Source organism: Myotis yumanensis, unplaced genomic scaffold (assembly GCF_028538775.1).
Source record: "Myotis yumanensis isolate MYYU_CA2020_CCGP unplaced genomic scaffold, mMyoYum1.0.hap1 SCAF_7, whole genome shotgun sequence".
NCBI lineage: Eukaryota > Metazoa > Chordata > Mammalia > Chiroptera > Vespertilionidae > Myotis > Myotis yumanensis.
In genome coordinates, this window is record NW_027223758.1 from 86,378,111 (window position 1) to 86,393,344 (window position 15,234).

At 38.6% G+C, this 15,234-nt stretch overlaps 1 protein-coding gene across 2 annotated transcripts in view; it reads left to right on the plus strand.

Annotated features, from left to right (window-relative positions):
- The window catches only part of DCC (DCC netrin 1 receptor), a 937,052-nt gene that overhangs the window by 892,175 nt on the left and 29,643 nt on the right, over positions 1-15,234 (plus strand). For both annotated transcript variants that reach the window (XM_070421174.1, XM_070421175.1), the window contains exons 25-27: positions 381-497; positions 5,630-5,785; positions 14,434-14,646. In XM_070421174.1, the coding sequence (XP_070277275.1) occupies positions 381-497; positions 5,630-5,785; positions 14,434-14,646 (486 nt within the window). The remainder of the gene's footprint in view (positions 1-380; positions 498-5,629; positions 5,786-14,433; positions 14,647-15,234) is intronic.

Sequence of the window (15,234 nt, forward strand, 5' to 3'; positions counted from 1 at the left end):
TTAAGCACTACAGTGTGACACTTGAAGATTCCTCCTTGTGGCCAGCTAGACTCTTGGCTCTGAAGGCTGAGGTCATAATTTGTTCTTTAAAACTCTAGTATCATGGAGTGAGATTGAGTGATTAGAGTGGGACAGTCCGTTTCAGACACACATTTACCTATTCCTCTTATTTATCTCTTTTCCTGGCTGTGTTATTTTCTGCGTAATGAGGTTAAGGTGAATTTTATTAGTGAGGGTATATTGCTTGGGTCACAAGACATTAGATGTTACAACTTAATACATTAAAATGAAAAAGGCATTGGTGTGTCTGGCTAGAAATGATATAGAGAGTTGACTCGTTGAAGAAAGTATGTCTCTCAGGAGTATTGTTTTTCTTTTAGGTCAGGACACTGAAGAAGCAGGGAGCTCCATGTCCACTCTGGAGAGGTCACTGGCTGCACGCCGAGCCACCCGGGCAAAACTCATGATTCCTATGGATGCCCAGTCCAACAATCCTGGTGAGTCAAGATGGTGCCACACCGAGGAAATGAAGTGGTTTCTTCTTGTATCTTTTCTATATCAATTATCAAAAAGTGATTAACGTTTTCTCTGATCTTTCTGGGTAAATGGACTTAATGAAGAATGACTAAAATCATATTATTTATAATTAGAAGTCAGAATTTTCACTCTGTTATTGCATTTGTTATATACAATGAAATGTTCTGGCAAACAACCCGCTACATACTTAAGAAATTGTAAATATATATATATATATACATATATATATACATATATATATATATATTGACACAAGAAGAGTTGAAATTTATGTCAATGTTATTGAACTTATTCTAATGATCACCTTCATAGGTTTTTTTAAATTATGTAATAAGTACAGTTTTTAAACTTAAATAATCTAGCACCCTTGAAGCAAGTATTGAGAGATACTCATTCACTATCCCCTTCTTGTTGAAGTTTTCTGTCATACTCCCATATTTATTGAAGATATTAGTATCTGGGGACCCCTTCCTTTCAATTACCTCTATGATCAATCTTGGTAATTACAATACCCATGCAGACAATCCATCCAGTGCCCTAGACTGTTAGTTCCCTTATGTTACCTGCAATGATATTGGTTCTCTCCCACTGCAGCATATCAATTCCATGTCACACACTAAAGCAATAATCACACCCCCTACAAAATGTCAGTTTCTATCATCTGTTTTTCCAGCACCTTATTACTTTCTTGCTCACTTATTTGATTTCCCCCTTGCCAACAATTCTTCAATTTCACTGTGACCTCCAATCCATTAACTCTGCCATGTTTCCAGTGTTCCTCATCACCTCATGTCCTCATTTTCATCCAAACTCGGTTTCTAATCCATCATCATTTATTATTTTTAGTCCTTTGCAAACACCCTCATCTCCTTTGGTCCTCCTTCCCGATTATGTCACCTGAAAAAAACACAACCCTGGTTAAATCAGCTTCTCTGCCAACTCTTACCACATACCCTAATAGCTGACTTTAGAAAAAAAAACAAACCATACCCTGCTTACTGGGTATTTATGGCCACAAATCCAAGGTGAGTTGCCATCTATTTGGAAATGCCACTGCATTTCTGTAGTCATTCACTGTCTCACTTTGTAAGATGAATGTCTTATATCTGTTCTCACTTTTCAGACTCCCAATACCTATTTCCTTGGTTCTTATTTCAGTAAGAAAAGAGAAGCATTCAGAAATCCTATCCCTATATTTCCATCAAATTGAGTCAATCTATTTGTACTTTTACCTAAGGCTGGTTCTTTCTCTTGTGGATATCCCTTTCTTACCCACTTAGGGACTCTTCTGTCCTCCTCCCTCCCTTTTCTGTAGCATCAGTTTCTCCTCCAAATGATAACTCCAATAAGCATACAAATATTGTCTCACAATTCCTGTTTTACATAACACCCTCCCTTGATAACACTTTTCCCTCCACCTGAAGCTCCACTCCCCTCCTTGCTTTAAAACTCCTTTAAAGTTGTCTATACTTCCTTTTGTCCTCTTTTAATCTTCCTTATTCATTTTAAAGCCTTTGTTTCCAGTCCCTCTCCATTGAAACCATGGTTGCCAAGGTTATCAATAATTTCCACATTGATCAAATGATCAATTCTCAGATGCTCAGGAAAATTGGACACAGCTTCTCACTCTTTGTTCTGAAATATGTTTTGAGTTGAGTTGTAGTATACTAAATGCTCCTGCTGTCCTTCCTATCCCACTGGCTGCTCCTTCTCAGTATCCTTCACTTGTTCCCCCTCTTCTTCCCACTCCCAAGAGTCAGAGTATACGCCAGGGCTTGGTCTTCAAGCTTCTCTTGTCTACCTACACTAGCTTCTCAGATGATCTAGTACCAATGGCCTTAATGCCACGTAAATGCGCATGAATCCCAAATGTCATCACCAGCTTAATCTCTTCCCAGAATCCACATCAACTTCTATACAAATGCTCACTCACCATCTCCAAATGGCTAGCTAATAAGCAAGCCATCTATGTTCAAAATGAAAACCTTGCTCTTCCATAATTCCCCTCCCCAACTCCAAACTCAATCCTCCTACTATTTTCTCCATTCAATACATGGTGCCACTATTGATTCATTTACTCTAATTCAACTTTAGTTTCATTTTGATTTTCTCACACTCCAAATTTAATCTTTAGTTCTTGCTTTCAAAACTTGTCCCAAATCTGACCACTGCTTTCCATTTTCACTGCTCTGCCCATATCCTACACACCACTATCTATTAAAGATAACAGACTATAGCTATAAACTTGTAACTACTTTCTTCCCTTTAGCTCTTGAGCCTACAGTAAGTTGACTTCTCATTAGCCTTTCAATATACAAACTTAAAAGTTATTCCTTGTGTTACCCCTCTTGACTTCCATCACATATAGAACAAAATCCAATGTTTTTACCATGTCTTACAAGGTACCATGTGATCCACCCTCTGGCCTTATCCCTCACTTCATCTCCTGCTGCTCCTGTCTGTAATCCATTTCAGCCACAGAGTCCTCTTCTTTGTTTTTTTGGACAATAATGCACATTCCAACTCAGGGGTTTTTCACTTGCTGTTCTCTTTGCTTGGAATCTCTTTTCGTAGAGATTTATATGGTTATTCCCTCATATCGTTCAAGTCTGTATTCAACTGCCACTACCACAAACAGGACTTCCCTGACCATTGCCTAACATAGCGTCTCTGTTCATTCTGCTTCATTTTCCTTTATTGTGTATCACCATCCTACTTCCATGTTTGTGTTTATTTATTATTTGTTTTCCATATCTTAATGCAATTTATATGCAAGCAGAGATTTTGCCTGTTTTGATTACTTTGTATCCTCAATCATCAGAACAGAGCCTGGAACATGGTAGGCACACAATTGATACAATTCACTCAAGAGAATGAATTAATGGTTATTTCTACTTGCTATACATCTTATCTCCTCTGTACATCATATCTCTCATTGTACCATAGTAAGTGCAAAAACATATATGGAATTTATAACGAATGCCAAGTGTTCAACTCATGGGGTAGCCAGTATTATTATTCCTGTTTCACTGATAAGCAAACAGAGGTTTGGAGAGTTTAAGGACATGGCTTGCCTTCACACAGTGAGTAAGTGTCAGAGCCAGTCTTTGGACACAGAGGTCTGGCTTCAGAGCTCTACACTCTAATCATTATGCTCCCAGCTGTCACATTCTGTGAAGCCATTGTTCTTTTTTTTCCCATTCATTTCACTACACAGAGAGACTGTGTACATGTAGCTGCCCCTATTTTTTCTCCCTCCAGTCACTTTCCTCTTGTCACTGAGTTCTATCAGTGCCAATCTAACTTAGCTTTCTTTTTCAAAATCATTGTGTTTCAGAATCTTTGTGCGCCTTTCTGTCCCACATATAACTTTCGCATCCAGTAAGTTCCTATTCCCATTGACTTTCCTTCCACAATAGCTTTTGAATCCCTGGCTACCTTCCCATTCCCAAGAGTCATATTTCTATTCTATTCATTATGGCCTCACACCTGAACTGTCCAAACAGCTTCATAATTACTCTTCCTATCTCTAGTGTGTCTTCCAGACTCTTTTGCATCCCTCTTACCAGATTTCTTCCTAAAACGACTTAAACATGACATTCCATTCCATACATCTCCCCAATGGCTCCCCAGTGTCTACCAAGATAAACAAGTACAAACTCCTCAGCATATCAGGTTTGAGTCTTCATTCCTAGGTTCCTGTGGCTCTGCCCTTCTCTGTTATGCATACCCTAGTCTCTTACTGAGCTAGACTAATTGCCAGTCCACTAATATCCATTGCCTTTTATTTGCTTTTCCTTCTGAACACGTTTTTCCTTTTGGAATGGCCCAGTGCCTAATGCTACCTAACAAAGTTCTGTGCATCTTTCAAAGACCAGAGCAGATACTGATTCCAGATCTCATACATTCTCTCTTTTCTGATTACCTCGTTCAGAAATGATCATTTCTTTTCTCATATTTGAATAGCACTTTTGTACCACTTTTGTGGCATTAATTATGGTATACAAGCTCTGCCCCATCTTCTTAGGTAATCAAATCCAAATCGTCCCTCCTCTAACAGGTTGTGAAGTACATGAGAGGGAACAAATTACCTAATTCATCTTCATATTCACACACTGTATGGCTCAATACCTAGCACAGAATTAGTGCTTGCTAAATATCTGCCACATGACTGCATGAAATCACAACCCTGCCAAGATGCATATTTACAGTTTGATCAGCACAGTTATCTAGGGCCTTATCAATCACATCAGTTGCAAAAGGCCTATTTTATTTATCAAAAAGCTTAAATGTTTACTTTAAAATCAACTTTGATGATATGTTGAAGTCATTTCCTTTTGTTGAATAAAGCTTCACCAACACAGAGCTCGGAGATAACAAAGAATTTATGTGACAAAGGAACTTCAAAGATATATATGTTTAAAATCATATACATGCCTTATATTATAATTTTTTAAATAATAAAAATAAATTGCTAGTCATGTTAGGGCCACCATTCGCATAGAGTAAGACTCTAGGAAAAAGAGAAGGTTTGTTTTTATAGTCACAGAGCAATTCAGAGCTTGAGGTGACAACATGAGGCAACAGTACAGTAAATAGACCCCGTGCAGGTTTGGGTTTCTGACTCTTAGAGCCTTAGTTTCCAGAATATCTCTCAAAAGCGTTAAATTCTTTCACAGAATTAACAGAAAATTCTCATTTCTTCAGCCCACTTTATACAATAGATTCAGTTTCTGAACAACCCAGCATTTTTAATGCCATTGTTCTGGCTTATGAGAAAAAATAAGAAAACAAAGTTAAACAAAACCCAGGGAGCCTTAGGGTGGTCCTATGGTGGCTTGATTAATCATGCCTTTGTTTGAAACCCTGGAAGTTTTAAACTTCAGGATAATGCTTCTTAGTAGTCAGATGCTGGAGGAGTGGGTTGTCTTTTCTAAAATTATTAGTGAAGGAGTTCATGGAAAGAGGTAAGTAAAGAACCTACATGATTTGTGAAGAGCATGAATGGATTTAATGATGTGAAAATATAGCCACTTCCATTGTCAGTCATGTGAATACATAGGATTAAAAAATTAATATCTTTGTGTTGCAGCTGTCGTGAGTGCCATTCCTGTGCCAACCCTAGAAAGTGCCCAGTACCCAGGAATCCTTCCATCTCCCACGTGTGGATACCCACACCCACAGTTCACACTCCGGCCTGTGCCATTCCCAACGCTGTCAGTGGACCGAGGTTTCGGAACAGGAAAAAGTCAGTATAATGCATTTCCTCTGGTTTTGGTTTTTGTTTTTTAATGGGAACCAATGAATACTACCATGGGGTCTCTTGTCAAAGGTGTAGCATTTTGATGTTCTTATCTCTTAGAAAGATTGATTTACCCATGACCTGGGTAGGAGAATTTTTTTCCAACATAGTCAATCCTTTGGATCCTACTTTGTGCTTTTGGACTGATTCTCTAGGATCTCTTTCCACAGTACACTTAACTGACAATATAAGGAGTGGTGGGAAGCAAAGGTTCAATGGTTCAGGAAAGAGATGCTTTGATGGGTGCTAGGAATTTTATTTAGCACAATATACTCATGGTCATCTATGTTGTCACAAAGGGCAGTGCATCCTTCTTTCTCAAGGCTGAATAAAAATTCGTTGTACATATAGTACCACATCTTCTTTATTCATTCACCCATTGATGGACACTTAGCTTGATTTTACATCTTGGCAATTGTGAATGATGCTATGATGAACATGGGAGTGCAGACATCTCTATGAGATAGATATTTGTTTCCATTGGATAAATTATTTCCAGAGGTGGGATTGCTGGGTCCACTGGTAGTTCTATTTTTAATTTTTTAGGAAACGCCATACTGTTTTCCATAGTATCTATACCAGTTTACATGCCCACCAGCAGTGCACCATCACCAACATGTGTCATCTTTTGTCTTTCGGATGAGACCCATTCTAAAAGGTGTGAAGTGATATCTCATTGTGGTTGTGATTTGCATCTCCCTGATGATTAGTGATGCCAAGCACCTTGTCATGTACCGGTTGCCTGTTTGTGTGACTTCTTTGGAAAATGTCCATTCAGTGCCTCTGCCCACTTTTTAAATATTATTGAATGGATTATTTTTGCTTTTGAGTTTTATGAGTTTTGTTGTTTGTTTTGTCTTTTAACAATTGGTAGTTTTGTAGTTTTGTTTTGGTTTTTTTTTTCTTTATTGATTAAGGTATTACATATGTGTCCTTATACCCCATTGCCCCCCACTCCCCCACATGCCCTCACCCCCCTGGTGTCTGTGTCCATTGGTTATGCTAATATGCATGCATACAAGTTCTTATGAGTTTTTAAATATATTTTGAATATTCACCCCTTATCAGATAAATGGTTTCCAAATATTTTCTACCACCCCTTACATTGCTTTTTCGTTTTGTTCATGGTTTCCTTTGCTGTATTGGAGCTTTGAAATTTGGTGTGGTTCCTCATTTGCTTATTGTTGCTTTTGGTGCCTTTACATTTAGTGTCAAATCTAAATAACCACTGCTAAGACCAAGGTCAAGGAGCTTACCCTTATATATTCTTTTAGGAGTTTTATAGCATCAGGTCTTAAATTTAAGGCCTTAATCCTTTATGAGTTGTTTTTGTGTTTGGTGTAAGATAGGGGTCTGGTTTTATTTTTTTATGTGACAATTTAGTTTCCTCAGCACCATTTATTAAAAAGAGTATTCTCTTTATATTGTACAGGTTGGAAGCAAAAGCAGGTTTACAATTGTGAATATACAAAATACAGTTTATTTTGTATTATTTATTAGTGATTGTATTATTTTTCATATGAACAACTCTAAACCTAATTTTGTCCCACCCTGTATATTCTTGGCTCCTTTGTCACAAATTAATTGACCATATATGCATGGGCTTATTTCTGAACTCCCTATTCTATACCATTGATTTATATTTTATGCCCATACCATACTATGTTGGTCACCATAGCTTTGTAATATAGTTTGAAATCAGGAAGGGTGATGTCTCCAGTTTTGTTCTTCTTTCTAAAGGTTTATTTGGCTGTTTGGATCTATAGTTTTTAGGAATTTTTTTTATTTCTGTGAAAAATACCATTGAATCTGTAGATCACCTTGGCTAGTATGGACATTTTAACAATATTAATTCTTTTAATTGATGAGCACAGATTAGCTTTCCATTTGTTTGTATCTTCTTCCATGTCTTCTATCAATGTCTTATAGTTTTCAATATCAATAGATATTTCCCTTTTTAACTAAATTTGTTCCTAAGCATTTATTTTGATGCTACCTTAAATGAGATTATATTCTTAATTTTTTCTGAGAATTTGTGTGGATGTATGGAAATGCAATTAATTTGGGGCTATTGATTTCGTATCGTGGTAGTAGTATTTCATTTGTTTGAAGAAAGGTGGGAATGGACAGACTCTCAAGCTATTATATATACCCTGATGATTTTTCCTGTACCATTTGACTTTTTTCCCTTCAAGCACATTTTAAAATCGATTTTATGGCTTTCTTCTCTTAGTTAAGAACAGGTGACTCAGCAGCTCATGTGAAATAGGATGTTTTGTAATAGAGAAGATGGTAACAGCAATAAAATATATTTGTGAAGTAAGCTATATCTCTAACAAATCATAAATTGTTAGATGCAGGAAGGTTAGAATTAAAAAGCATCAAAAATCTGCCAAGAGAGAATTGGGTTTATTTTCCCTTTTCTCACTGCACATCATATCTACACAATAGAGTTGTGTGCAGAACACTTGAAAGAAAATAGTCCCTCAAACCATGTTGGAGGGAATTAAATGAGAAAAATGTGGTAAGTCCCATAACTAAAAATTTCTAAAACCCAGGACAATTAGGAAGGTAATTTCAGTCAAAGAATTCAGAATCACAAGTCCCCTTTTCAACTTTTAAAATGTCCTCCCCACAGCAGAAAAGAGAGTTAGTTTTAGTTTAGTTTTCTCTTTGGAACATTTCCTACTACTTTCTTCTGATTTCATTTATGTTCTCTAACTTTAGGAAGGATGTATAGAATGACCTTTATCTGTTCACTCCAGCAAGACGGGTATAAGCCAAAGTTTACTACTTTTTTTAAAATTAAAAATTAACTTTTATTTATTCATAGAGTATTCCTGTTATTTCTTTTCCTTAGTTGAAGGCAGAGTCTCCTTTGGAAAATCCAGTAACCCATTTCTTCTTTTCCTTCTCTCTTGATTTGGTACAACATGCAAAACTGTCGCATTGAATAACGGGGGAAATGACTCCAAAAGTGGAAGTTCAATGAAAAAGAAAGCAATGAATGAACTAGTACACAATTTGTTTTTGTCGGTGGTTAGAGTCTCGTGAGCCACTCTGGTGCAGGACTCAGATAGTGTGGGAAGCTGCGCATATGTGGAAGCAGAGATACCTCTGTGTCTGCCATTCAATTTTGCTGTGAATCTAAAACTGCTCTAAAAAATAAGCTTTATTAAGAAAGGGAGAAATGAGTAAAGAAAGGAAGGAAGGAACAAAAAAAGGAAGGAAAAAAAACTTCAGTCCCTGTGTAGATTTTATTTTGTTAATTTGTTTAAAAGTAGATATAATTGAAAAGGTAGTTATATAACTTTTAAATAATACAAAATAAAATATATAACAATTATATAAAGTTATATAAATAAAGGATTCTTGACAGAGTGCTTTTGAACCTCATCTAAAATCAAAACGCATAGACATTCTTCTATTCCTAGATGTCATGGATTTTAAAAATATGTCTTCAGTCATTCGTCAAGGACTTTTGAGCAGAGCTATGTGCAGTGCCAAAGGAATGGGAACAAATATGTGTTTCCAAGTGATTGCTTAGAAAAAAAATGAGCACCCTCTTTTCTAGGAAACTAAATATTCTCTGAATCACTGTCAGAAACAGTTAACTCCCAGCCATTCAGTATTGGTTTCTAAATGCCTTGGAGAACTCTAAACATCCCTGTTCTCTCTCAAGCAGAAAACACTTCATGACTCCGGCTAGAGATGTCTTATTAGTCACCTTGAGGAACAGTGAAAGGCACACGTAGGAAAAGAAAAATGTGTGCAAGCGTAGGCTCCTCTTCCTCCAAAGTTACCCGAAAGACCTTTGAGTTTCACAAGAAATAAATCACTGAAACCCGGCCCCCAGAGACACACTGCTTTCTGAAGTTACAAATACAGCTGCATGTCTCTCTTACTATAAGGGGGAGAAAATATATAATGTATTCGCATTACACACATTTGGTGATCTATCGACAGAGATTTATGCAGTTTGATAGACAGATATTTTCTTTTCCTACCAATACACTGTAGCTTTGACCTTAGCCTCAATAGGCAAATGAGTTGTCCGTGGAAAATATGGAGCAGTGCTATCTTTAAAAAAACTTCAACCAATAGATAGACCTGGGGCCAAGTCATGCAAAATTGGTACCCCCACTTCTTCATCTTTGAAGCAGGAGAAAGTCAGATGATGTCCACTGTTCCTTTCAAGTTGAGCATTGTCTTAGTGAGAAGGCTGGTCAACTTTTGCCATGTTATTTTTCTGCTCCAGCTCTACCCCAGATTGGAAATTAACTTACAAAGGGGCTTGATCTAGATAATACCAGGAATGCAAGGGAGTTAATAGATTTTTCTCTAGGTTCTTATAAAACATCTAGGCTGTGAGGAGCTGGGGTTACTCAGAAAGATTACCTGATGTTATTCTTCTGAGACTGATGAGTGAAGCACTTTCCTAAAGGTGTTTATGTCTCAAAGTGTCTTTGCCTAGAGTCATGGGTATGCTTTATTTCTTTCAAATGTAGCTATTTTAGACAGAAGAAAAATCCTCATTTCCATTTTTGCAATATATTTGCCAGTGATTCTGTTGCAGTGATTTATGTGTTGACATAAATTTTTATAAAGTGCCCTGAGATTTGACTCCGTCGTGTAATTGTGTGCTATTTGTACAATGTATTTCTAACATTTCTTCCTTTGCGAACAAGTGCCTTGCTGGGACATGTTTGATTCTTGCTTTACTCTCTGAATTCCAGAGAGGCTGCACTTTGTGGGCGAATGGAGGTTTTCTTTGCTTTCAGAGCTCTTAGCACAGCTAACGTCCTGTCATGAGCCAATCTGCTTCACATAGGCGTCCTGAAGCTGGTGCCTGGACTGGCCGAAGGGGCTCATCTAAAATGAGGGCCTCCCTCCAGTGGAGCAGATGATACTGTGTTTGTTTAAGAGTTTTCCCTGCCTTATATGGAGCAAAAGGTCTGAACAGCATTCCATTTGCTCCATATAAAAATATAAAAGTTGTGATTTGTCTATAGCATCCTGTACCTTGTCCATTGTATTAGGTATTAAGCAAAATTGTCATATTGAACAGAACAAAAACAGTTCCTTATGAATCACTGATACATTTAGTCAGGAGAATGGGCCCTTCCATTCCGCACCTAGCAGATCAGATTAGACATGTTCCTTTTCCCTATGTGTGGTGGTAAGGATTGATTTCACTAAAGAGCAGGTCCCTCTGGTTGCTATGTTGCTACATCCTGTCCGTTCCTTCCCTCAAAGTCAAGAGCCACATCGTGGTGGTTCCGATGGGAATCATGGTGGCCAGGCAAACACCTGAGCATGGAGGACTGGGCACACAGAGAGTCTTTATGTATCAGATGCTGATGAGAATGCCATTAAAGAGAAGGAGAATGGGAGCAGCCCCCAAAATCCAGCGACATCATCAGAATTAATGTGAAGCTTGAGGTTTTTAAAAAACTAAATTTCAGACTAAAAATGTGCATGTAAATTTTGTTAAAGCTATGACCGCAATAATATTTTAACATAGATCTTTTTCATTTCAAAAATGTAGGAGAGATGTGAAAAATATGGTGGAAGGAATAAAGAGAAGAAAAACTCATGAAATACTTTCTTAATGGCTAAAAAGCCATTTTTAAAATATGATATGAATTAATTGCAATCCATCTTTGATCGAGGGAATTACTTAAGGCAGGTTTCTGAGGGAAATTCCAAACTTTCTTTCCCTAGAGAGGTATTTTTTAATATGATAATATGGACCCTTTAACAAAAACCAGCCCATTGCCCTGGCCAGTTTTGCTCAGTGGATAGAGCATTGGCCTACAGACTCAAAGGTCCCGGGTTCGATCCCAGTCAAGGGCACATGCCCGAATTGTGGGCTCGGTCCCCAGTAGGGGGCGTGCAAGAGGCAGCTGATCAATGATTCCTTCTTATCATTGATGTTTCTCTCTCTCTCTCTCTCTCTTCCTTTTTCCTCTCTGAAATCAATAAATATATTTTTTTAAAAAAAACAGCTCATTGATAACGAAGAGAAGGGACCTACATATAGGTCCCTGCCGCTGCTTCTCTCTGACTTAGAGTGGAGACATTTTTTTTTTAATTTGGACAATAGAACATTGGTAATTTTCTCCTTTAGACTGAATGACAGTCCAGACTAAAACCTTTATAATTGTCTTTATCTCTAAAACTGTATTTTCATCCTACAGGTTACACAATCTTGACTGAACACAAGCACACATGTTCCTCTCCCCTTTACATTTTAACAAGCATGTAGAATGTAGTTCCTCTTATACCTACCTGAAGACATTGAGGTTTTTAAAAAACTAAATTTCAGACTAAAAATGTGCATGTAAATTTTGTTAAAGCTATGACCACAATAATATTTTAACATATATCTCTTTCATTTCAAAAATGTAGGAGAGATGAGAAAAATATGATGGAAGGAATAATATGGACACTTTAACAAAAACCAGCCCATTGCCCTGGCCAGTTTTGCTCAGTGGATAGAGCATCTTCCTCTCCCCTTTACATTTTAACAAGCATGTAGAATGTAGCTCCTATAATACCTATCTAAAGACCCATCCCTTCTGCTCTTACCTGAGAACCAACAAGAATGTGCCTTAATGTTTTCCTTGCAGCTCTTGCCATTTTGCACGCATGTGCCCCTCTCTCCACTTTTAACAGGGCTTCCGGGCCTAGGGATGAGGCCCTTCAGTTCAAACTCCTCTTGCCCCCAGAGTCCTATCTACTTTGCTCTCTTGGCTGCATTTTTCTTCTTTGAAGAACTGTTTTTTGTTATTGTTGTTGTTTTCGAGTGTTTCTCTGTTTTTGGCTCTGGTTGCTATGTTGCTACATCCTGTCCTCAGCCAGCCCTTTACCTCCTCATCCTCATCTTTGCATGGGGTGAGCCTGAGGCGTCTCAGTGACCCAGAGGACCTCTCACCCTTTCTGAATATAGAAAAATGAGTTTTAATATCATATCCCCTCCGAAGGCACATTTCACTTTGCATATCTTTAATAGCATGTCTTGTTCTTTGCTATCTTAATCTCTACTCCCTTCAGCATTATCAGATTTTCTTTCTATCTCTTCTGCCCTTTGCTGACCTCACTGAGCCTCCCAGAGAGTTGTCTCAAAATTATCTCACAATGTCATTATCTTGAAATAGTTCCTGGTTAAAAATTATTTTTCAGAAGTGAGATATTATCTTCTATTACTGCATTTTTTTCCAACTTACCCACTAGAACTTTCTTAAGAAATCAGTAATCAAAAATATTCTTATTTTATCAACACTTCTACTTACTATGCAGCTCTTTTCCTGTGCGGTTTAACTTGGACCTATTGACTTTGCCTTTGAATGAATAAAGGCAAATCACAGTGTCCTTAGCATGGGGAACTGCCTTGCCAATGTTTAAGTCCATTCAACCGTGTTCTCTGGGGGGAAAGGTGTGTTTCCTTATGCAAAACTGTCCAAATACCCAACAGCTGTCACAGATGACTATGCGAAACCTCTTCAACTATAGTAATCTAACGGCAAATTATGAGGTTTGCTACAAAAGAGAAAAAATTATCATTCTGCATTCAGCTTGTTCCCGCAGAGTCGTCCGTCATGTAACTTCTTAGTTGGATGTACTTCTATTTTGTTATGGAAGATAATGCTAGGGGTATCATTTGTGTCATTTTATTAGCCACGCCTTTAACACCTGGTAACTGATGTGTTTGATAGTTGGCATAGCATGTGTAAATCACAGAAGAATTGGCATATTGGCTGCTGGATAATAATGCAGCTGTGGCTGGGTTTGGTACATTGAATTTCACTGACATTGCCACTTATGAAGAGAGAAATAACTCCTTTTTCTCGCTTCATCACTTATGATTACAGCACCCAGGCAGTTCAGGCAATGTAGTGTGTGCTGTACATATTTTACTACTATTCCTGAAAAATAGAGGCCTGTCTCGCTGGATCTATTTCTGTTGTTTAAAGGGGCAGTGCTATCATATCCCATGAATATACCAAGAAGAATGGGGATGCTCATAACATGAAGAAGAGGTTGGCCAGATCTTTGCAGATCATTCTGCATTGATCCAGGGGCTCTCAGATGACCTAGGGCCGTGGTCGGAAAACTGCAGCTCACGAGCCACATGCGGCTCTTTGGCCCCTTGAGTGTGGCTCTTCCTAAGCCTTAGGACAGTGATGGCGAACCTGTGACACGCGTATCAGAGGTGACATGCGAACTCATTTTTTGGGTTGATTTTTCTTTGTCAAATGGCATTTAAATATATAAAATCAATATCAAAAATATAAATCTTTGTTTTACTATGGTTGCACATATCAAAAAATTTCTATAAGTTAGGGTTTTTCAAAATGCTGACAAGCCGGGCTCAAAAGGTTCGCCATCACTGCCTTAGGAGTACCCTAATTAAGTTAATAACAATGTACCTACTTACATAGTTTAAGTTTAAAAACTTTGGCTCTCAAAAGAAATTTCAATCGTTGCACTGTTGATATTTGTCTCTGTTGACTAATGCGTTTGCCGACCACGGATAGGGGAAGCAAGCTTTGTCCTGGAATGATGAATGGATTTTCACTTCTCCATTGCAGCAGTGAACGAAGGACCAACCACCCAACCTCCACCCATGTTGCCCCCAGCGCAGCCTGAGCATCCCAGCAGCGAGGAGGCACCGAGCAGGACCATCCCCACAGCCTGTGTCCGACCCACGCATCCGCTCCGCAGCTTTGCTAACCCCTTGCTACCTCCGCCAATGAGTGCAATCGAACCGAAAGTCCCTTACACGCCGCTCTTGTCTCAGCCAGGTAAAGTGCCGTTTGTCACCTTGCAAACAGTGTTATCTTTGATGCCTCGACCTACGTCCATGAGGGTTCCTGAGGAGGCCGGATGCAGGTATGTTTCCAACAGTGATCACGTGCCCATGCCTGGTACTGATGTGTGTGGTGCGGCTCTTACATAGCTGGCGTCACAGTAGCTGGCTTGTCGGTGCCCTTCCTTCCTGTGGAAAGTTGGTCACTAATCCTGAAGGCCCGGTGAGTACTTTCAAGACAGGCTGTGGGTCTGCCCACTAGGGAATGTTGGAAAAGTTCCTGATTCTGCCATTTGCCACACGGGTCCTAGCATTTAAGGCTAGACTCCAAAGCTAGACTTAGAGGCAGGAGAGTCGGCAGACCACCTTTCAGGGTGCGGCGCCTGCTCTCATAGTTCTGCTCTGTGCCTTTCAATAGTCATCTTTGGGGATTCTTATTGCAGACTTCCAGGGCCAGAAAGAGTGTCAGAACCTGTGTGGAATCCAACTTCCTAGCTGTAGAGCAGTGGTTCTCAACCTCCCCTTTAATACAGTTCCTCACATTTTAAAAGGAAACATAAGAGATTCTATGCTGAAGAACATA